This window comes from Chanodichthys erythropterus, chromosome 4 (assembly GCF_024489055.1).
Source record: "Chanodichthys erythropterus isolate Z2021 chromosome 4, ASM2448905v1, whole genome shotgun sequence".
Taxonomy (NCBI): Eukaryota; Metazoa; Chordata; class Actinopteri; order Cypriniformes; family Xenocyprididae; genus Chanodichthys; species Chanodichthys erythropterus.
The window spans coordinates 2,734,779-2,759,362 of record NC_090224.1 but is presented as its reverse complement, the minus strand read 5'-3'; the positions used below and the strand labels follow the sequence as shown (position 1 = coordinate 2,759,362).

At 36.7% G+C, this 24,584-nt stretch overlaps 1 protein-coding gene across 10 annotated transcripts in view; it reads left to right on the top strand.

The window, feature by feature from the left end:
- Positions 1-24,584, top strand: part of LOC137018868 (nesprin-2-like) — a 116,175-nt gene that overhangs the window by 75,501 nt on the left and 16,090 nt on the right. For 9 of the 10 annotated variants that reach the window (XM_067383635.1, XM_067383632.1, XM_067383627.1 and 6 more), the window contains 20 exons: positions 2,761-2,966; positions 3,145-3,268; positions 3,376-3,558; positions 3,673-3,819; positions 4,942-5,121; positions 5,212-5,367; positions 5,517-5,672; positions 7,747-7,917; positions 8,071-8,201; positions 8,519-8,723; positions 10,876-11,058; positions 11,186-11,299; positions 11,412-11,560; positions 11,867-12,014; positions 13,022-13,116; positions 14,142-14,373; positions 14,484-14,678; positions 17,620-17,745; positions 19,414-19,569; positions 22,382-22,543. In XM_067383635.1, the coding sequence (XP_067239736.1) occupies positions 2,761-2,966; positions 3,145-3,268; positions 3,376-3,558; positions 3,673-3,819; positions 4,942-5,121; positions 5,212-5,367; positions 5,517-5,672; positions 7,747-7,917; positions 8,071-8,201; positions 8,519-8,723; positions 10,876-11,058; positions 11,186-11,299; positions 11,412-11,560; positions 11,867-12,014; positions 13,022-13,116; positions 14,142-14,373; positions 14,484-14,678; positions 17,620-17,745; positions 19,414-19,569; positions 22,382-22,543 (3,219 nt within the window). Of the gene's footprint in view, positions 1-2,760; positions 2,967-3,144; positions 3,269-3,375; positions 3,559-3,672; positions 3,820-4,941; positions 5,122-5,211; positions 5,368-5,516; positions 5,673-7,746; positions 7,918-8,070; positions 8,202-8,518; positions 8,724-10,875; positions 11,059-11,185; positions 11,300-11,411; positions 11,561-11,866; positions 12,015-12,471; positions 12,519-13,021; positions 13,117-14,141; positions 14,374-14,483; positions 14,679-17,619; positions 17,746-19,413; positions 19,570-22,381; positions 22,544-24,584 lie in introns of those variants that run through there. The other variant, XM_067383634.1, reaches the window with a different exon arrangement.

Below are 24,584 nucleotides of genomic sequence, written 5' to 3'. Positions count from 1 at the left end.
TATATATATATATAATAAGCGTATTTGGTGTGCTGTCCAAGGGGATTGAGGGCTCCGAGCTTGGAATTTAGCCCAAACTCAAAGTTATCTCCGTTGGGTTGAAAACAACCCAAGTTGGGTTGAAAATGGACAAACCCAGCAATTGGGTTGTTTTAACCTAGCGATAGGGTTAAATGTTTGCCCAACTTGCTGGGTAGTTTTATTTAACTCAACTATTGTTTAAAAATAACTGTATTGCTTAATTAAATTTAACCCAAAGTATGTTGGAAATGAACATTTATTAATGTTCAATGAATAATTATTAAACAATAAACATTTATTAAATTGCTTATTAATACATTTATATTAATAAACTATTAAACTATTAAATTTATATTAATAAAATATTAAAGCTTATTAATAAACATTCACCTTTTGTCTATTATTGTTGTCTCTAATTGCATCTGGTTTTTAATTTCCCAACTATTTTGGGTTCATTTTAAGCTAGCCATATAGCAATTTTTAAATAATAATTGGTTTAAATAAAACTACCCAGCAGGTTGGGCAAACATTTAACCAAACCGCTGGGTTAAAACAACCCAATCGCTGGGTTTGTCCATTTTCAACCCAACTTGGGTTGTTTTTAACCCAGCATTTTTTAGAGTGTATGATTAAATCGCTGACTCCTTCCCCATCAGCCAATCACTGTGTGTTTACTCCATAGCAACGAGGTCAACCCTGCCCTTACTCTTAGCTTAAGACTTCTGTCTATTCCTTAGTAAAAGTTTGTCTCAGCAGCTTTGTGAAAAGGTTTTAAGAGAAAACTCTTAGCTAAGAACTTTTACTGCTATTTAGGAGAACTCTTACTGTGTGTTCACACTGCCAGCGGCGAGAGCGTCAAAGTGACGCTAGTCATTCATTTTCAATGAGAGCCGGCGGCGAGCTCCGGCGAGAGCGGCGCGGCGCATCTTGGACGGTGAGAGTGTCGAGGAGAGTTGAAATCAGGTTAACTTTATGGTAATGAGCTATGACGCGGTTCGGCGGCAACCAATTAGAATGTAGAGGTCCTCGCTTGAGAGGCTTCCGATTGGTTGACGCGACTTGTCATTTACTTTGGCTCTGCTTTGACCCTCCCGTTGGCGGCGGTTTGAACGAACAGTATAGCGTTGTTGGCAGGGCGGCCAAGGCGAATGTTGACGCTCTCGCCGCCGGCGGTGTGAACGCATGGTTAGTGGTAAGATAAAATGTTTTGTGAATACGGCCCCTGTTCTTTATTTACCCTCGCACGGCAAAGAAGCAGAGATCTCAGACTCCAAACTATGTCCGGGCGTGGTGGAGTTATATGAGATTTGACTGACAGTTTGAGGAGCCAATGGAGTTACGAGGTTTTGTCACAACCTCTTTTAAATGCGTTTTATTGGTTAAATATTTGTAAAACCCACATACATAAAGGATGACAAATAGCATTAATTTTATAAAACAATGAAGAAATATAGAGATACAAGGTTTTGTCCGGACAGCGCGATGATTCTTATTTGTAGCATTTATTTTTTAGGAATTTTATCATTTTCCACGGCACAGCTGACAAGCTGTCACGGCATATTAGTGCGCGGTGCACAGTGGTTGGGTTGGGAAACGCTGCTGTAGGACGGGACAAAACCATGCAGTGACTGGGGGGATCATTTTGCTGGAAAATGCAGAAATAAGCCATAATTTTGTTTTATTTGTAATTCTTTGGTATATTATACATTTATATTTTTTATTAAATTACTACTAGTACTATTACTACTAAAACCAATCTCTTGGGGCCCCAAAAGTGCATGGGCCCTTAGAATCTCCCTACTTTCCCCCTCCTTAGCGGCGCCCCTGAGTACTATATATATATATATATATATATATATATATATATATATATATATATATATATATATATATATATATATATATATATATATATATATATATATATATATATATATATATATATATATATATATATATATATATATATATATATATATATATATATAATGTATAATTTTACTGGAAAAATAAGACAAGTACTTTTCAGTATTAATGACTTAGCAATAGAGGACTCCTGTCCATATTAGTTTTTTGGTTGAGTACCCAGCTAAAGCAGCCAAAGTAATAAGTATCTGAGACATGCAGGCGTGTGAGGAGGGCAAAGTTAAGGGAGAGGTTCTTCTCCTTTTCACACGATGTCCCTGATTAAATTACTCAGAATGATAGTTGCCATATCTGTAGAACTTCATGTTCTGCTGCCTACATTGGCCGCTCTTTTATTATTGTCCCTCGCACTATTACGAAAGCTAATTTCTCAGCTATGCTGACTCACGCGGAACAGTCCGCAGCATATGGTTGGTTGCATTCATATTATTTCCCCCTTTATGACTACCAAAGCTCATTACTCTGGATTGATATAGGAGGAACAGCAAGCAACCCTTTTTGTGTCTAATAGATGTACATCTCACTAACATTCCCGCAAGCTGCTCCATCTGAGCAAGCGGTTGAAGCTGGTAGAGATGAGGGGGTGGAGGGATGAGATGAGATAGAGCAGCGATTCACAAACTTTGCAGTCAAATTACTACATCTGACTACATCAGTATAACCATGAACCGCTTAATCACAATCAGTTTTGAATAACTGAGTTAATTAAATATGCATGTCATAGTTTAGTTTTAGCCATTAACCTGCAAATTTTCCTTATTTTCCTTTCTTTTCCTTTTCCTTATTTTCTTATTCACTTTCTCTCATTGTCAGAGGTTGCACAAAGTCCTAGAAGACACAAGATCTGAGATATGGGAGATCCAAGACCGACTCATGGCCTTACAGAAAAAGGGTTGCTGCTTTGAGTGGCCAGGCCAGACCTTCCCAAAATCACGACTGTTAACACGCTGGAAAGAGCTTCATAATCAACTACAGCAGAAGATACAATCCACACAGAAGATCAGAATGAATTATGAAAGGTTTGAGAAAAACACAGCAACCAAATAATAAATGATAAAAATGAGCAAAATATCATTTCGTTGGAGGAATGAAGTGGTATAGTAGTATATGCGACCCACCAGTTGAGAAACACTGATTTAGAAGACACACTGTTATATCAGGTAATATATGAAGGTGTGTATTTCTGTGTTTGTGTAGGTTTCAGCATGACTCAACAGAACTAGAGGAGTGGATGAGTTGTGCTCATGAACGGGTTCAGAAGTGGAAGAGTTTCTCCGATTCTGCTCAACTGGACTCCAGAGTTGTCTTTACCCAGCTCATGGTGACTAGGACTTGATTAGTGTTCATCTCTTTTTTATATCATGTGACCACATGCCTCATGCCCAAAATGCAAAAAAGTGAGACCTTGGCTTTGATTGTGGGTCACAGGAGTTCTTCAGTGATCTGGTGGTCCGTTCAACACAGAAAGCTTCAGCAGAAAGCGCAGGCATGCAGATACTGCAGCTGACTGAGAGTGAATCTCCAGGTCTGCGCAGACGACTGGCTCAACTTGAGAAGGAATGGACAAACCTGACTAGCATGCTACCCACCCTCCACCAGACACAGCAACAAGTATGAATAATGTCCTCTCTCTCTCCTTCCATCTCCTCCCTTATCAAACTTTTAGAAGCAACGCTCTGGTAAGGAGATACTGTTTTAGTAAACATCCTTTTGCCCTCCTGCTAGTTGTTGACAAGCCAGTCTCACAGTCAAGTTTTGGCCGATTTGACCTCCTGGCTGGAACGTGTAGAAAGACGACTGGAGGATGAAAGCTCAGGGGTCCAATGTGCTCTGGGCTCCTCTGAGCTGTCTAGGCATCTACAGGCTTTGAAGGTATTGCACCTACTCTTTTATTTCTTCTGGTTTTCGGGAAATCCTAAAATCCTTCTGATTATTTTAAGGTAGGAATGAAAAAAATCCCCTTGACCCAAAAGAACAATCTTGCGTTCATCAGTCCACAAAATATTATGCCATTTCTCTTTATGCCAATCAGTGTGTTCTTTGGCAAACTGTAACCTCTTTAGCACGTGATGTTTTTTCAACAATGGGACTTTGCGAGGTCTTTTTGCCGATAGCTTGGCTTCACATAGGCATTTTCTAATTGTTACAGTACTCACAGGTAACTTTAGACTTTCTTTGATCACCCTGGAGCTGATCATTGGCTGAGTCTGTGCCATTTTGGCTATTCTTCGTTCCATTCAAATGGTAGTTTTCAATTTTCTTCCACGTCTTTCTGATTTTGGTTGTCATTTTAAAGTATTGGATATCATTTTAGCTGAGCAGCCTACCATTTTCTGCACTTCTTTATATGTTTTCCCCTCTCCAATCAACTTTTTAATCAAAGTACGCTGTTCTTCTGAACAATGTCTGGAACAACCCAAATGCACAGTACAACATTTGCTGCCTTTGTCCTTAAATAAGGGCCATTTGTTTGACATCAGTTTTTTCACAGAATTAATTGAAATTGATTAATCTCTAATTGAACTCCACACTGCTATTATTTTGAACACGCCCATTTCAAGAAATGATTCAATTACACATAATCAGCAGCATGCATGTAATGACTGTTGGGTCTGTTGGTTTTCTATTACTCTACTACATCTCTACTACTCCTACAACTATTATTAAAATATTTGCCATGTAGAAATATAATTTCTATCAAAAACAGTGATTGATCTGGTTAGTGATGTTGGACTGCTATTATTTTGAACACAACTGTATATATTTTCAAAGTCAAAAACATTTGTGGCTTAATATTTTTTTGTGTAAACTTTGAAGCTTTTTTACAGGATACTTTCATGAATGGAAAGGTTCAAAATAACAGCATTTATTTGAAAAAGATATCTTTTGTAACATTACAAATGTCTTAACTGTCACTTTTGATTATCCTGCTACAAAAAATGAATTCTGTAGGAAACACTGACATGTATTATATTCCATGTTTTTACATATTAGAATGTTAAGGCTGAAATAACCAGTCACCAGTCGTGCATCGACTTTCTGAACTACAAGTCTGTGGAGGGGGCGGGATTAGTGAACGAACCCACCAATCGCAGTGAGCGCATCCTGTTTGCTGAGCAACTGGGTGCTCTCAATCTTAGTTGGCTTGTTCTACAAGCCAAGATTGACAGCGAGGTGAGTGCAGGCGTACAACAACACTGTAGTAACCGGTATAACCTGCCAAAGCCATCATATTTGAAACGTGATGAGTTCTTCTTTCTCCAGATACACAATGTTGAGGACCAGTGGCAGGCCTGCACAGATAGAGAAAAGCGATTGCACTGTATGCAAAGCTGGATCTCTCATCGTATGGAATGGGTGAGAAACAGCTGGAGACCAGAGAGCTGCTCGCAGATTGAGCAAACATTACAGGAGTGTGAGGTGAGTCTCTTATCTCACAACTAACTTGAAGATTTTGTGCTGCAAATGTTGTTTGTGGGTGTGAGGGTGAAATAGAGTGAGTCAAATGAGTTGCTTTTGAAAAAGGAGAGAGAGAGATATGAGGAAACTCTGACACTGCTTCATTTCAGGACACAGAGGAAAGGCTGCAGGTGAAGTCCTCTGAGCTGAAGGGTTTGAGAGCTCTTCACCTCTTTGGGCTGCAGGATGGTGAACATCCCGGAGATCAAGCATTCTCCAAGCAGGTGCATTCAGCCATCCAGGACTGCCAAGCTTTGAGTCAACAAGTAAGTTCTTAAAGGGTTAATTCACCCAAAAATGAAAATAATGTAATTTATTACTCACCCTCATGTCGTTCTACACCCGTAAGACCTTCGTTCATCTTCATTGATTTTCTATTTTTGAAATCTATTTTTGATAAAATCTGATGGCTCTGTGAGACTTCTATTACAAGTTAATTTACACCTTCAGATGACCAGAAAGCTACTAAAAACATATTTAAATCAGTTCATGTGAGTACAGTGATTCTACCTTAATATTATAAAGCAATGAGAATACTTTTTGTGCACCAAAAAAAAACAAAATAATGACTTGTCAACAATATCTAGTGATGGCCGATTTCAAATCACTGGTTCAGATCAAACTGCTGAAATCACGTGACTTTGGCGCTCCGAATCACTGAATCAGCATATTAGAATGATTTCTAAAAGATCATGTGACAGTGAAGACTGAAGAAATGGATCTTGAAAATTCATAAATTACATTTTAAAAAGGAAAACTAAGTAATTTGTAATCATTTTATTGCAATTTCAAAAACATTAAAGGTGCCATCTAATTGAAAATGTAATTTACCTCGGCATAGTTGAATAACAAGAGTTCAGTACATGGAAATGACATACAGATGACATACAGTGAGTCTCAAACTCCATTGTTTCCTCCTTCTTATATAAATCTCATTTGTTTAAAAGACCTCAGAAGAACGGGCGAATCTCAACATAACACTGACTGTTACGTAACAGTCGGGGTGTACGGCCCCAATTTGCATATGCCAGTTCATATTCCCAACATTATGAAAGGCATTAGACAAGGGCAGCCAGTAACGTCTGGATCTGCACAGCTGAATCATCAGACTAGGTAAGCAAGCAAGGACAATAGTGAAAAATGGCAGATGGAGCAATAAAAACTGACATGATCCATGATATCATGATATTTTTAGTGATATTTGTAAATTGTCTTTCTAAATGTTTTGTTAGCATGTTGCTAATGTACTGTTAAATGTGGTTAAAGTTACCATCGTTTCTTACTGTATTCATGGAGACAAGAGAGCCGTCGCTATTTTCATTTTAAACACTTGCAGTCTGTATAATTCATAAACACAACTTCATTCTTTATAAATCTCTCCAACAGTGTAGCATTAGCTGTTAGCCACGGAGCATAGCCTCAAACTCATTCAGAATCAATGTAAACATCAAAATAAACACTGTACTTACGCGATTAGACATGCTGCATGACGAACACTTTGTAAAGATCCATTTTGAGGGTTATATTAGCTGTGTGAACTTTGTTTATGCAATGATAGAGTCGAGAGCTCTGGGGGGGCAGAGAGTGCGAGCAATTAAAGGGGCAGCAGCCCTGAATCGGCGCATTTCTAATTATGCCCCACAATAGGCAGTTAAAAAAAATGATTTAAAAAAAATCTATGGGGTATTTTGAGCTGCAACTTCACAGACACATTCAGGGGACACCTTAGACTTATATTACATCTTGTAAAAAAACGTTCGATGGCACCTTTAAAAAACTAATAATAATAAAAAATCTTATTGACCCCCAAACTTTTGAACAGTATATACTACAGCTACATTTTATGCCATGTCTTACGTTTTTGGTATTTATTCATATTTTTTTATCAAAAATATATTATTAATGTATTATCAATATATTATCAACTTTTATAAATTTTATATTACAATGTTTTATCAATAACACTAATACCATTATTTGCATCCATGTATCTTGTTTACAGCCATGAGATGCCAAAAATGTTGTTGTCACTATGCCAACCACTGCAAGAATACTTCTGTATTCTGACACACAGAATGAAAATTTATATGATTCACTCCCTCATTTAAATATGGTTGTCCCTCCAGATCTTTTTAGTGTGTACATAGCTGTTTTTTATTCTTTATTCTATTGTCCTCTTTGTTAGTTGTTTAGAACAATCGTGCTTTCTTTATAAATATAAGAATTCAGTTGATTGTGTTTGTTTTACTACAACCTCAAATGTGTCCAGTTAGAGTTCAGTCATCATTTTTGATTGGCCAAAGAAATGTTACTCCTACCAGCATGTGTGTTTTTTCCTAGATAAATGCTCTCAGGTTAGATTTGCAGCCAATCAAGGATAAGTGGGCTCACTTTGATTCTAACATGAGTGCAGCAAAACTGCAAACAACCAGTGTGGCCTACAGACTGGAGCTCTGCAGAGTTCCTGTGTTCTCATCTGAGCAGAGCCGAACTCATGTGGAACATCTGCAAGTGAGTAAACAGTGTGACTAAATAATCCTGTTGGGCAAATTGTAAAGTTGTAAACACAAGTTTAGGCTCCAACTTTATTCTTCCAACATTACCATCACTGTTACAATTGCGGTGTTATTAGTAGGATGTGATATCATGCATGCTTCCCAACAGGAGCTTGAAAGGGAGCTGGACCAATCAAAGACCTGGACCCAGTTAACTCAGGTGTTCTCTGACTTAAGAGACAAACTCAAGCCTTGCACATCTAAACTGCTGTCCGATCATCTCGAGAAGGAGAGATCTCGGTAAGTAAACTTACTTTGCAGTCTCATCCTCCGCCTTCACTATATTCACCATTTAATCTGAAATTGCACTTTGAAATGGCACCAAATTGGCAATATTGGCTGATATTGTGTCAACATCAATGTTGAAGAAGCTGGTAGCATGTTTATAAATTATCAGATTGGTCTGTTCAGTTGATGGTTTAGTTGAATCATGAATCATGCAAACAAACTGATTCACTAAAAGGAACTGTTATGCAAAGAGACGACACATGTTTGTTTACTGGGTTGTGTTTGTCTGACCTTATGTGGGTATTAATGTCTTTTTTGTTTGTTTTCAGACATCTAGAAGTGACTGAGGATCTGCATGCTGATTTACTAAAGGCCCAGAAAGCATTGCGGTTCTGGCAGGAATACGAGCGTCTCACGGGAGAGTGCTTCGTTCTTCTAAATCAGCACTGGGAGAGGCTTGGAGAGCTTATGAGTTCTTCAGACAGAGAAGAAAACACTGTAGAGCTGCTCAACAGCAGGATGCAGAGCATCAGTGTGAGTAATTTTTAGTATCTAGGCCCCTTTTACACCTGGCATTAAGATGTTTCCCTTTCAGATAGTATCTGGGTATTCTTTAGCTGGAAAGCATTTACAGATGTATTCCATTTACTTCTCTAGTGTTATCAGAGAGAAATGCTGTATGATCGCACTTACACAAGAAAAAAAAAAAAAAAGGAAAATGCTAATAACTTACATATTACTTGAAATATTGTTAATTAAATGTAGTGGTCATTTTAGATTTAAACTCTAATATGATTCTTGGCCTTTATTACCTAAAAATGACTGAAAATGCATCCAGGTTAGACCCCGCTGCAGATGAGAAATCAATTGAAATACAATAGGCCAGTTACAAAAAACAGTAAGTGCACAATAAAAAGGTTAAAGGGATAGTTCACCCAAATGAAAATTCTGTCATAATTTACTCCCCCTCAAGTTGTTTCAAACCTGTATAAATTTATTTGTTCTGCTGTACACAAAAGAAGGTATTTGGAAGAATGTTTGTAACCAAGCAGATCTCACCTCCTATTGACTACCATAGTAGGTAAAAAAAATTGCTGAGGGGGAGTAAATGATGACAGAATTTTAATTTTGGGTGAACTATCCCTTTTAATGGCAAACAACAGGGAAAACAACCTATAACTACCCTTAAATAAATACAAAAGTACTGGTTTGGGGTACCTTTTAGAAAATAACATATTTTGCAAAGTAATGATGCACAGTGAAAAACCAAAACTGGAAGAAGAAGAAAAAAAAAACCCTCCATTTTCAGCATGTTCTTGTTAAGTGCTAACTTGTACGAGTCCTACAGATGAGTCTGCGGTACTTCAATTCAGTCGTGCTTTTGAAAAGAAAGAACATCGAGATCTGAGCAGGAGCTTTTCTCAGTGGACTAAAAATACCAGTGAGACCTGTCCTACTCCTGTCAACACAAAAGAACCTAGAATTATAAATCAGTTCTTTATTTAATCAATTATAATTTAATCTTATTTAATCATTTGTGTTCCATTTGTTTTGTTTTTTGTTAGCTCATGCGCATAGTTTCTTTCTTAAACTTCACAAAAAAGACTAATAAATGGATTGATACAGCCTTAGAATAACAAAATCAAAATACTAATAAACAAATTATATATATATATATATATATATATATATATATAATATATATATATATATATATATATATATATATATATATATATATATATATATATAAAATATAGTTTCTGAATAACATTGTGGATATAAAATAAAAATGAATAAAAGGAATGTTGAAGAAATGCAAAACACTCTTAAGCTGTCAAAAGCACATTGCTACATGTTTCTGTGAAATGATTCATCCAGAGCCCTAATTGGTGTGTTCTTGTTTTCATGACATGAATCTCCCTCACGGTCTGCATATACTCCTCAAATACTCCTCAAATGAATCTTTCTTGAGTTATTTAATTGTAATGTTTTAGTAGCTGCCAGAAGTATTTAATAAAAATGAGAAAAAAAATCCTACTCTCCACCGATTCCATCTTAACTCCCAAAAATACTTGTCAGTGGCTTCATAGATAATTAAGCTAAAAAAGGTTTTTTTTTTTTTTTTTAATCATTATTCTATTTTTTTATTTTATTTTTTTTATATTTACTCTACTGTTCAAAAGTCTGGGTTTGGTAAGAAGATTGTTAGATTTTAGAAAGTCTTTCAAGTTCACCATGTTATTTGATCAAAAATACATTAAAAATAGTAATGTTGTCAAATATTATTACAATTTAAATTAATGTTTTCTGTTTTGTTATACATTGAAATTTAATTTATTCCTGAGAATTGATTTCACTCCAGTCTTAGTGTCACATGATCATTCAGAAATCATTCTAATATGATGTGCTGCTCAAAAACATTTCTTATTATTATCAATGTTGAAAACAGTTGTGCTGCTAAATATTTTTGTGGAAACTAATAAATAGAACGTTTAACAGAACAGCATAGAAATTTCTGTAGCATTATAAATTACCACATTTGATCAAGTTAATGCATGCTCTCTAAATAAAAGTATTAAAAATGCAATACATACTGTAAACGAATTTATGAGATTACAGATTATGTCATGTCCTGTGTGGATCTTATATGAATACAGTATCTAAAGAACAATGTCTTTCATAGACTCTGGAGAAAGACATGTCGGCCTTGCAAAGCAGTGTCGGAAAAGTCCTGGAGGCCTCAAAGCTTCTCATTGGGCAGATAAAACCTCAGTCAGCCTCGCTAATCAAATCAGAAACCAGGTTGCTATCACGTGACCATGTGCATCTTGGCAAGGCGCTTTCTGAGATTGCGGCACAAGTTCAGGTGAGGACAACAAGTTTAGGTCTTTAAATCAGTGACTGTGTGTAAAAGTAATCTGATTGATCTGCACACTGATGGCAAACATCTATACACTGTCCTAAACAAGTGTTGGGCTGTTCTCTGTCCATAGGAGGAGCTAGAGGAGCATTGCCATTTCAGCACAGAGTTGAAATCAATGGAGCAACAACTTAAAAACTTTGAAAGTATTTTGAGCTCCTCCACTACAAGCATGGAAAGACTAAAGGTGAATCTTTGGCACTTCTTGAGGTTATTTTCATTAAATCTATCTAAAGCAATCTAAAAGGTTATAGTTTGATTTTATGTAAATGTTTTTCTTTGTATTTTCTGTTTGAAAGATGGTTATGTTGGATCTGAGTGGGCTGAACCCTAACCTTGCTGCTCTGAATCAAAAGAAACTCTTCCTAAGCTCTACAGAGGAAGAGAGGTTGCAGACCCTCAACACTGAGTGGGTTCAGGTCTTTTCTCAGGCTACAGACAGACACAGGCAAGCGAAACTTCACTGCACTAATGCCAAAAAAAATGTTCTATGCATTTATCCATGTGGACATTACATCTTATTAAAAGGCTAGTTCACCTGAACATGCAGAGTCATTTACTCACCCTCAAACCTTTTCAAAAACTCTCCTTTTGTGTTCCATAAGGAAAAATAGTTTGGAATGACATGAAGGTGAATTTTCATGTTTGGGTGAACTATTACTTTTTTCCATAAACAAACACCGTAACATTAGCTGTAGCTAAATTTTCTCAGCCCTTGTGTCTGTTGAATGCCAATGCACGTCTCTGTCTGTAGAAAGATGTATGGAGACCTGCTGCGTGCTCAGAACTTCCAACAGAAGTGCCAATGCTGGATGGAGCTCCTGGACCAAATCGAAGCTGGTTTATCCAATCAGATGTCTGGAAACTATGCTACTGTAAGAGAGCAGCTAGCGGTGCATCAGGTAGAGCATACAATTAAATCCATTCTAATATTAGGTTTCATCATTCTAATCCTATTGCTTCACAATGACCATCTAAATATGCACAATATATTTCAATTAATCCATATTCTGGTCCGCCTTTATTTAGGGAAATAATGTCAGTAAGAACATTAGCATAAATTAGAGAGCTATTGGTGCATTTTTTTGGATGAAAGTAGGGTTTTTAATTTAAGTATGCATTAAATGTTTTAAAAAATGACAGTAAGACAATTCAAATATGTTTTCAACATTGGTAATAATAAATGTTTCTTTAGCACCAAATCACTATATTGTGACACTGAAGACTGGAGTAATGATGCTGAAAATTATGTTAAAATATAAATAAATTGTAATAATATTTCACAATATTACTGTTTTTACTGTATATTTGTATATCAAATAAATGCAGCCTTGGTGAACACTTTTTTTTTTTTCAAAGACATCAAGAAATCTTACTGACCCCAAACTTTTGGACAGTAGTGTATGGTATGCTGCCGCAATAGTCATGTCTACATAGCAACCTTTTTTTGTTTTTCTGCTACTGCTTGACTTTTTTTCCAATTTCTGTCACAGAATTTCTATTTTTATCACACAACACAGAATAACTTGCATTTAGATATGCATTATTATAAATTAACATCTCACTGCAGTGGACTTTCAGAATAAAGTGTTTACATGACAAAGAATTTATGAAAGCAAATGCTAATGATTTGTAGAAACCAGAATATTGACCTCATCATTTTATATCATTTTGAGATGCTGTAAATGACACATACATAATTACAATTTGATTATTCTGATTAATATTGGAATATTTTTAATGTAAAAACAGTCAACAATAAATGTTATTTGATGGACTTTTCTATTTAACTGAACATTTTATTAAAATAAGAGCAGCAGGAACTATTTGTAATGGAGTACTGTGTAATTTATTTTTGAAATGGTTGTACAGAGCTCATCTTCTCATATATTGGTAATAAATCTTCCAGAGGCTGAAAGTGGAGGTCCTCATCAGCCAGCAGCTACAGGATGCCATGATCATTGAGGCATTACGCTTCCTGGAGAGCGGTCAGAATGAGGACAGGTGAGCTTTTATAGCACTGCACTGAATAACTTATTCCCTAATAAAAACTCAGTAACCTCAGAATTTTCTTACTAACCTCCAGTGTGGGACTCTGCCATGGATAAGAAATCAAAGAATGTGGTGTAATAATTTGTTCTGAACTGGATGTCACCTGATGAGTAATTAAAACCAAGGTTCTCCAACTATTTTTTTTCTCAAGCTGGGTCCATAACTCTTGGATTTATGGTGTGGAAGAGCTTCTTTGAGCTCAGCACTGGAACAAGCTGGCTCGCACTCAGGAAATGAAACTGCATGTGCTACCAGCATGAAATAATTTTTCTTTTCAGCCGCTAAGTGCTGCTTCAAATGGAACTTATGCACAGTTGAGTTCAAGATGTTTTTCAGGTCTGGCTTTCCATTGTAAGAACAATCTTTGAGAGTGCCACATAAATGTGGTTGATTCATTTTTCAGATGAATAGCAAAGCTAATGGCCAGTGGAATTGCAGTTAGTTTTGTGATATTATCATCTCCTTTATGTGTTGCTCATCTGTTGTCATCTATGGTCTCTTTTCAAAAATAATTCTGTTAAGTCCACTACTTATAGGGTTGGTTCACCCAAAAATGACAATTCTGTCATCACTTGCTCACCTTTTATGTTGTTCCAAACACACAAGACTCATCTTCGAAACACAAACAAAGACATTTTTAATGAAACCTGAAAGATTTTCAATCCATATGAATCAAACAGTTTAATCAAAGTCTTATGAAGAGACATGATTGATTGATTTATATTATGATTGATTATGGTTTACCTTTACACTGTTTTCATGAACTTATCAATATTTTGAGTGAATGGACCCAATTCATTAAAAATATCTTCAATTGTGTTTTAAGGATGACCATAAGTTGCATAAGTTGTAATTTTTAGGTGAACTAAACACTTTTAACCCAAGTAAAGGTTCTTCAGAAGCCTATGATAACTTTCGGTTCGATTTACCTTTAACAAATCTTGAAGATCTTGACAAACAAATTCCACTGTGAGCAGGAGTCGTCTGATCTTGAGGCTCACCCAACTAAAGGCACAGTGGCAGGGGACACAGCAGAGGGTCCAGCAGCATGGGAAACGTCTGGAGGGGCTGATGGGACATTGGCAGCTCTATGAGGCAGGCTCGAGAAAACTTTCAAGGTTACTCAGACACATCGAAGAACTTCTACCTCCTGCAGGACTGGCGCTGTGCAGCTTACAGCAGCTCCACTGCTCTATAAAGGACTTTGAGGTAAGTGATAAGACTTTGTTTTTCCAACTGCATACATTAAATGCCAGTTCAGATGCAGATAGCTTCTGTATTTCATATAATGTATATTTTACATGCTCTGTATCCCTTAGTGGACTCAGAAACAACTACAGCTTCATGAAGAGCTGTACAGCCAGACTGTGGAGGCAGGCAGACAGATCATTCCCTTAACAGATGCACATACACAGACATGCCTGCAGTCTGAACTGGATGCCTTCATGGAGACGTGGGAGCGAAGCTGTGGCCTTGTGGAGAAAAGAAAGGCTCTTGCAGACACCATAACTCATGTATGTGACCCAATTCTCACATCTCTTCTCACTTTCTAACGTCTTGTCTTTTATAGTGGTGTAATGGTACAAGTATTCGTACCATAAATTTTCAGTACGGGTCTTTCGGTTTGGTACGCATGTATACAGACTGAATACGGTGTTGTTTTAATCTCTGTGAGTCAGGGTCCCCGCAGCTCCTTTAAAAGTGTTAAAAAGTCTTAAATTTAGTTTTATTAAATTTAAGGTCATAAAAAGTCTTAAAGGTGCCATCGATGTAATAGAAGTCTAAGGTGTCCCCTGAATGTGTCTGTGAAGTTTCAGCTCAAAATACCCCATTGATTTTTTTTAATAAATTTTTTTAACTGCCTATTTTCGGGTATAATTAGAAATGCGCCGATTCAGGCTGCGGCCCCTTTAATTGCTCGTGCTCTCCACCCCCTCCCGAGCTCTCGACTCTATCATTGCATAAACAAAGTTCACACAGCTTATATAACCCTCAAAATGGATCTTTACAAAGTGTTCATCATGCATACATCGGATTATGTGAGTATTGTATTTATTTGGATGTTTACATTTGATTCTGAATGAGTTTGAGGCTGTGATCCGTGGCTAACGGGCTAATGCTACAATGTTGGAGAGATTTACAAAGAATGAAGTTGTGTTTATGAATTATACAGACTGCAAGTGTTTAATAATGAAAATAATGACAGTCTTGTCTCCGTGAATACAGTAAGAAATGATGGGAACTTCAACCACATTTAACAGTACATTAGCAACATGCTAACAAAACGTTTAGAAAGACTGTTTACAAATATCACTAAAAATATCATGATATCATGGATCATGTCAGTTATTATTGCTCCATCTGCCATTTTTCGCTATTGTTCTTGCTTGCTTACCTAGTCTGATGATTCAGCTGTGCACAGATCCAGATGTTAATACTGGCTGCCCTTGTGTAATGCCTTGAACATGAGCTGGCATATGCAAATATTGGGGGCGTACATATTAATGATCCCGACTGTTACGTAACAGTTGGTGTTATGTTGAGATTCGCCCGTTCTTCTGAGGTCTTTTAAACAAATGAGATTTACATAAGAAGGAGGAAACAATGGAGTTTGAGACTCACTGTATGTCATTTCCATGTACTGAACTCTTGTTATTCAACTATGCCAAGGTAAATTAAATGTTTAATTGTAGGGCACCTTTAAACATCTTAAATGTTATTATAAAGGTCTTAATAATCATTTGAAGGGGTCATAATTTTGGGGACAGAAAACCAGGAATCACAATATGGTTTCATATAATAATTAAACTTCAAAAGGCGATGATTTAATTGAATTAATGTAATCGTTGTTTCAAAGTAAAAATGCAGCGCTGTTACTTGTTCTACAGGCTTGTTTCAGAGCAGTTCGCAATCACTGAATAGCCCACATTTGTGCAACATTGTTTGATCTGCTGTTGATGAGTTTTGACAATGTTTACTTCATGGTGTTTGTATGGTACCTGCAAACTCGTCGCCTGTTGGCAAGGAAGAGTGAAATTGCTTTTTCATTCAGTGTGTCTGACATTTTTCCCAAACGGGAAATACACGCAGTGTTGTAAATGTTAACTGGTGGATCGATAGGAAACTAATGTGCATTCAAAAAATAACAAAGGACACAGAGTTTAATTTTTTTGCTTATATATATATATTATATATAATATATAATATTTTATTCATAATCATTTTTCATATGACTTTTTGGTGAAGACAAAACGGTTTTGAATGATTTTGTTTAGATGTAATTAGAATGTCAAACAAGAATTAGCCTTCTAATTAAAACACATGATGTAAACATAACACAGACTTGGATCAATCTTATTAGTGCTAACACCCTTGTCTTATTGAATTATTTTTTTTGCATGGACAGAGCAAAGTTATCATGGGGGTCCTAGCCGCAATTGACCTACATACCCTACTGAGCGTTTCACTAATAAAGTGCTTCATACTGAGGATGAGAGATCAGCCGTAATCTCGCCATAATCCATAAATGAGGCAGCTGGGCCATATCACACAGAACGAGAGCTTCTCTGAAAACCATGGCCACTAAGCCGCTGTGCAGTTTGGTGTCTACATGGATCATCTGTCATTGTTCACAGACAATCCCACAATTCCCTGAGACCTGAAGTAGAGGTAGATATGGGAACAAAGCTTGGAAAAAAGTGCAAATATGACTGTATTCTATTTCATCCCACCTCATTTTCAAAACCACAATAAAGGAAGATCATGAAGGCTTCAGAACAAAAATGCAGTTATAGTTGTATAAAAAGCATAAATTATCATGTGGACTGTTGTTGACAGGTGAACATGCAGATGACTGTAATTCTTTCTGGTTTATTAGCACCCTGAGGAACTTGGAATAAATAACTTTGATTGAATTAGTTTTCACCGGGAAGCAGTGTGGCTCAATGTCACCCTAAACTTGGGGCTGAACCACTGTACTGTTAGACATTATATGTAAGACCAGTCACACCCACTCATAACCAGTTCTGATTGGCTCATCTGTTTTGGAATGATGACATCATTGTGTTGACTGCCAAAAGTGAGGGGTGTTTAGAGTGATGTGGGTAGAAGTGTGTTTATGTGTGCATGTGCTCACAATAGGCGGGGGGGATGGTGTATCCCCATAGTGAAAGGGAAATCCCTCTTCACTGATTTGAGATAACATAGTGATAGACACAAAATACAAGCACACCACTGGCTCTCAAAGTCAACATGGTCAAACAGCTTATAAACAGTTAAAGGAATGTTCCAGGATCAACATATGAGATGAGTCAAAATTATTAAATTGACATGTCGCACATAATGTTGATAAAGCTTAAGATTGTATTGAACCTGGAAGTTGCCTTTAAATATTAAACAATATTATTTCTTACACATCTTCCGCAGTAATTAAGAGATTCTGCTGCTTCTTTGCAGAACTGGAAGCTCTGTGAAATAGGACTGGCTGATTGTGCTCTCAAACTGGAAGAGATAAAAGCAAGATTAAAGATTCCACTGCCAGAGAAGATAGACGATCTAAAGACACATGAGCAGCTCACTAAGGTAATGTATGCATCTGACAGTGATAACAGAGAAATCCTAAATATTCAGGGATTTAGGAAGTTAGACCATATTAATAATGTTTATATATATATATATATATATATATAACATTTTTGCAAGGAAAAGCTATGAAAAAATGAAATATTTAACAGTTTCATATTTCAAATGTACGCTAGTTTGTGATGGCATTGTACAGACGTTCAAGTAATGCTGGAGAACATGATCATCTGGTTTTACTTAAACTTATAAAGTTAATAAAGCAAAAGGAGGACAAACCAAATACTAAGACATTCTGAAATGTATGTACATTAGTGTCCAAAGGTTTGGGGTTTGTAATATTTTTAAATGTTTCTTATGCAACAGTAGTGTATATTTAAATAAACGTCTTGCTTTCACAAATTGCTATGTAATATGTGATTAAATTACATATTTATTCATTCAGAAAAAGGCTAAATAGAAGCATTTTAGTAGTGTTCACAGACTTTTGGATCCTACTCTATAGTGTTAAGTCAGCTAACATTAAATGTATAGGCCTCTATATTGCTTGTGTTTATTTTTTGGGCAAATCCTTTGTGAATAGAGAAAGAAATTACATATCAATATTCCTATCAAATATTAGATATTATTATGAAAATGTTGTCAACTATTACTCACATTATTACACTTCTTTTTCATTACATGTTGCTCCAAGAACAAATTAATATGCAAATTAGATACAGTGTATAGATACATTGCATTGAATGGGAAAACCCATGTATGGCCATTTTACCCACATATTGCATAAAATAAAATGCTATATTAATTCATTCCTTTATATCGTTCATAACATAGTTGAGAATCATCTTTAAACAAAGTATGATTTTAAAAAATCCCATTGTTTTTGAATATACATGTAATTTCATGTCATTTTTTTTTTAACAACTGACTCCTAGTCTCACATAGCATAACATATGAATAAAATATAATTTTTCAAATTTTTTTGTAAATCAACAGATGTACAATGTACATAGAGATGTACTCTAAACAATGTAATGACATGAAAAAAATACTAAATTCAAAAAACATTTTTTCCCCAGGTCTTAGGAGGTTAAGCATAAAAAACTGCTGCATGAATTGTGCCAGTGTCACATGTTTACGCTAGTACATGGGAAATTAGTTGTCATTTGGCAGAGACTGTTTACAATTCCTATTTGGCTTTGAAGACTGTAAAAGTGACTTAATCTGTCATTCTCTTGTATTTTAATACACTCAATCAACTTCCAATGTGTTTGGTAAAGAAAAAAAAACACCTGTTAATATAATCATGTTGCTTTGTAAATGTGTTAATAACCATCTGCTGAGACTGATTTGATTTCTTGTTGATTAAGCTCTGATGAGGAAGTCTCTTTTAATGGAGGTGGGTGAAACTGACAAACAAAGGGTATAATAGTGTTCTTAACATGTTTGGCCTTTACCCCATCATCCCTTTCCATGCTGTTATGGGTTCTCTGCCCTCCCCCCTCTCTACCTCCCACCTCCCCCTCTCCGCCTCCTCCCCTCCCCCGTCCCATCCAGTGGGCCTTAATCCCATGCGCTAATGACAGGGACCGAGAGAGAGGGAGAGCGAGGACTAGGGTTAGTGTGCGGCAGAGGAGGGGAGTTTAACTTGTTGGTTGCCGTGTTATGCAGGAGGACGAGGGCTTGCTGCAGATTTGGGCTGGAGGACTGAAAGAGCTGAGCACCATGAAGGCAGACGTGTCCCAGTACGTGCTGCCCACAGACACTGCGCTTCTCCAGGGACAGGTGGAAGAACTTCACAGCCAATGGGAAGAACTGTGCTTGAAGGTGAGTGAGTGTTTGTTTTCGAGAGGAGAGGAGAGGAGAGGAGAGGAGAGGAGAGGAGAGGAGAGGAGAGGAGAGGAGAGGAGAGAGGAGAGGAGAGGAGAGGAGAGGAGAGGAGAGGAGAGGAGAGGAGAGGAGAGGAGAGGAGAGGAGAGGAGAGGAGAGGAGAGGAGAGGAGAGGAGAGGAGAGAGAGAGTGTGAGAGTAGGAGGGAAAGAGAAGCTGTTGTCCAAGTAGCATTGAAAGGCACACAATGATTCACCGCTGGAAGTGGGGGGAAACTTCACAGTGCTGCATGGCACAGAAAAAGAGAGGGAAAATAAGAATTGTACATAAATGGATCTAGATTTATATTCATGATAACAGTTCTCTCCTCAGAAAGAATCACAAATGTTTCTGACATGAAAAATAGTACAAGAAAAAAATGTTTCACCTGTTTAAAGATGAACATTTGCATTTACTCACCCACATGTAGGTGAAAACCTTCTGTGAAACACATTAGGAGAAATTTTAAATCAAATGCTCTTTTCCATGAAGTTACAAATGGGAATGGAAGCACATTCAAGCTTCAAAAGGCCACTAAAATCAGCATAAAAGTATCATTTAAGTAGTTTATACAGTATGACTCACGTGCTATATCAGTTTCAGAAGACTTGGAATTATCTTCATCCATTGGGATATTACTACTCCAATTGGATCATCAAGACATTAAGAGTTGAACTCAGTCTGATTCATGAACAAATCCTTCAGACCAAATCAGTTTTGTTAACTGAATCGGTCAGCACACTAAAAAGATTTGGTCCATTTTTGTCCGAATAATGCCTTAAATTAATACTTTTTACTCAAACAAAGCTATCATATGACTTCAGAAGACTCGAAATATAGCACATAAGTCACATGGACAAGTTTTTTGGAGCTTGACAGTCCCAGTCCTCCTTCATTTTGCCAGGATAGTCCTCAAAAATTGACTTTTTCTGCAAACAAGAACGAAAGTCATTTTGGTTTGGTAAATGATGAGTTTTCATTTTTGGGGTGACTGATCCCTTTAACGTATTAACTAGCTATTAGTTTTGCTCTTGGAGTTATGGTTATAAAATAAAATAATGCTCCTGAGTTGTGCAAATCTATTTTAATGCACACGTCAATACGCTTTACTTATGTAGCTCATTTTTTAAGTTTTTCCCAGGCTAACTGAGGACTTTTTTCAAGATTATCTGTCTAGAGCAGGTGTCCAGTCTGACGTTATTAAGTAAAGTAGCTGAATGGCCTGCTGACGTTTGAATGGAGTTGCTCTTGTAACTGTAAACAGCCTGAGCAATTAAAAACAGAAAGGCCACATTTAGGACAGATCATTACATGGCCTACATCCAACCCTTGGACTCACCACAGTACGCAGGGAGCTTTGTTTAATGAACAAACCGTTTTTCAGTTTGTGGAGTTGCTGTTGTAAGTTTTCAGCCATGCCTTTTATTTAAAACTCTGGCCAGAAGCCAGAACAGAGCCAATGAGGTCAGTCTACGTGTGCGTCAGTGTCTGCGGCCAACAGGTTGCAGGTGGAAACATTCCCTGGAATGAATGACAGATGGCAAAGCTAGGCCTTGCTTTGTATTTCTGGAAGGAGGTCTTTTATTTGTGGTTGCATATGTTTGTAGTAAGTCGCTTAGGTTTGTGAGCTCAAAGAAATGTATAAATAATGTGTTTGACAACAAGGCCTTGAATAGAAGTTGTCAGCTAATCTGAGTGTTCTTGTGCTTTCTTTTAACCGAATGATTAATATTTGTATATAGAAGGAAAACTACAATATCACTTTTTCTTATAGCTCAAAGCGTAGCATTAATGGATCAAGGAAAACGCATAGTCTTCACTGACAAATGTAGCATGGAAAATGCTTTCGTTCTTTTTAAAAGGTTGCATGTAAGCCACGGCAATGTAGGAATGACATGAGCAAAAAGGAACTACAAAGCGCTGCTCTTGTCCCCTAGTGTGTCTTGGTGTTAGTACATACTAATAGACTAGCCCCTTACTGACAGAAAGCAGTAAAAGCAAGCAGGCCTTTGCTGTACTCTTTGCCTAACAGTCCAGTAATCAATCTCACAGCATGAGATGAGCGTTTTGTTAAAAGCCTTTCAGATGGTGGGCTTTTAAAGTATAAATTCATAGTTGTAACCTTACACCTTTGTACTTAGTTGTTTTGAAGTCTTTACTCATGCATGATTTAGGGTAGTGAACCGGCCTGTCAGTTCAAGAGCACATAAAAAAATTCAATGAGGACAAAAAGTGCAAGTTCTTCTGTACTCTCTCTAGCACTTAAAGGGATAAAATGAAATTTCTGGCATCATTTACTCACCCTTATGTTGTTCCAAACCTGTATTAGTTTCTTTCTTCTGTTGAACTAAAAAGAAGTTATTTTAAAGAATGTTGGTAACCAGACAGTTGACAATAGCCATCGACTTCAATAGTAGGAAAAAAACATATTGTGGAAGTCAATGGCTACCGCCAACTGTCTGGTTACCAACATTCTTCAAAATATCATCTTTTGTGTTTAACAGAAAAAGAAACTCATACAGGTTTGGATCAACATGAGGGTGAGTAAATGATGACAGAACTTTCATTTTTGGGTGAACTATCCCTTTATGAGTGGGCCATGTGCTCTCAAAGATGTATCGTCTCAAAAACTAATGAAATTGTCGTTATTAAATGTGTAGATATCTGGGACTTTCAAACAATTATTTACTTACTGCAAGAAAATGTTATTTTAGGTTCCAGTTTTGTCATACTGAAGCATTTTAACCCTTTCCTCTTCCTCTTGTGTGTAGGTGTCACTACGCAAACAGGAAATAGCTGATCGCCTGAACGCCTGGATCATCTTCAATGATAAAAACAAAGAGCTCTGTGATTGGCTGACACAGATGGAGAAAAAAGTGGCACACAGGGGTGAAAACCTTAGTATTGAGGAAATGGTGGAGAAACTTAAAAAGGTAGAGTTTGATTTCCTGTGTCATTGCTTTTTTAACCTTGTTAAATGTGCTTTTGTCATGGTGAGTTTCTGTTGTACATTTGTAAGGAGCTTAAGTAGGTCAGTAATATGGTATTATATGGTATATGCTATTATGAGTATCTATGAAGGATTAAAGCGGTCTCAAATGAACAGCACGCGTAAGCATTCCCAAGGGAGGCCCCACAGATTTTACATTTCACAGAGGCTCCATTTTATCCACTCACATACTGTAGCATTTGTTCATTTTTACTGAAATATGTCACAAATGTACATTATTTAAAAAAAAAAGATTAGCTCTAATCTAGCTTACAGCGTGTACTATAAAATTGAGGGCAGAGTGCTGTAACTGTTGGTTCATTTGTTTACCTCTTTGTTCATACACAACAATGGCCTTATATGTGCAGTTTCTCTCTCACCATCAAACAGGCCAACTTCAAGCACTCTGCAGTCATTAGCGCATAGTTTACCGTTGAGGTTTTCAGAAAGGTGGCCATTGTCTTTCTAGTGTTGTTTCTGATAATGTCATTTTAATATCATATAGTATGATCATTCTTATTATTTTGAATGTTTTTATTTTTATATTTTCTGTTGATAATTTGTTGTGTTTTTGACACTTGTATAAAACGTTTTTATTATTTCATATTTCGTTTATTTCATGCAACAAGCTAAAATAAGATGTTTATTTAAATACATATATTTTATTTCAGTTAACATCTTATTTAAAATATTTTTAATGGTTTAAGTTAAAGGGGCTGTATGTATGTCATGTATTAATCGCTTTTTTTTTTTTTTTTTTTGCCAATGTGTGAACGACTTGTAACCAAGCGGCAACCTCCCCCAGTTTCTCTTGAAGCCAATACAGAAGTGAATTAAACTTCAATTCATCGACTGGCCGCTAGGGACAGGCTCCAAAACAGAGCAGAATCTCATTGAGTCCCATGTTAAAGTGCCCAACTTTACACCAGAAAAAAAAAACATGTTTACAACTGGTACAAATTGTGGTTTTGGTCTATACTGCTAATTTTGCCCTTCATGACAACTCTGAAGGGGGTGAATATTTTTTTATAACTCATCTGTTTAAATTATTTTAAGCCTTAAAGTTCTGCATAATTAAGGGCGTGGTCACTTGAGTCACAGGTCAATTGCCACTGCTGTCTGTAAGCTGTCCATCAGCTAATTCTAGCCGCTAAACTTGGCATTTCTGCCATGTTTGTGCTTTTTTCAGGATTATTTTATACAATTATAAAATAATATGGCTTGCTGCGTTAATGGTTAAGACTCGAGACAGATGTGCGTCTGTGTAGATGTGCACAGATGCGGAAGATAAACAAAACACAAGTTGTTGGAACGTGGCATCGGCTTAATTTTGTTCGTGAGATTTACTACAATGACAATGGCGGGAGGATATAAAACTCAGACAGCACTACTTGGATATTATAACTAAAACTGCTGCATTTTTAAAAATTATACTTTGGACGCGGGCTCATTTGTTTGTGAGAGTCTAATGTACGATCATATACAGTTTTACAACATAAACGCTGCTCAGGTTGCATAATTTCTTGAAGAACGATGATGAAGAGCAGATCATTCAGAGGAAATGTGATGCAGACAATGGACAATATATCAATATTTAATGGATTTAACACTTTTGTGGACAAAAAGTACTGTTTTTTGTTTTTCAATGGACACTCATGGACATTTTACCCAAGTGCCACGGATTGTATTAATCTCGTGGTCGCTATTTCATTATAAAGTTATGAAGTCCTGTATTAATATTGTGTGTTATTTGCACACCCGACACAAATTACAATTACTGGTGCTGGAGCATCTATATCATAAAAAAAAAAAAAAACACTGTAGATTGAAAGTAAACCTTTAGAACTTTCTAATGATGTAACTTATCTTTATTAATATTTTAGATAGTGTCTAAGATAAATAGATAACTCCTTTGCCTGCTAACATGATCACGTTGCGCTAGGCAGGCATGGTTTCAGCAACAAGGCACCTTGGTTCCAACCAAG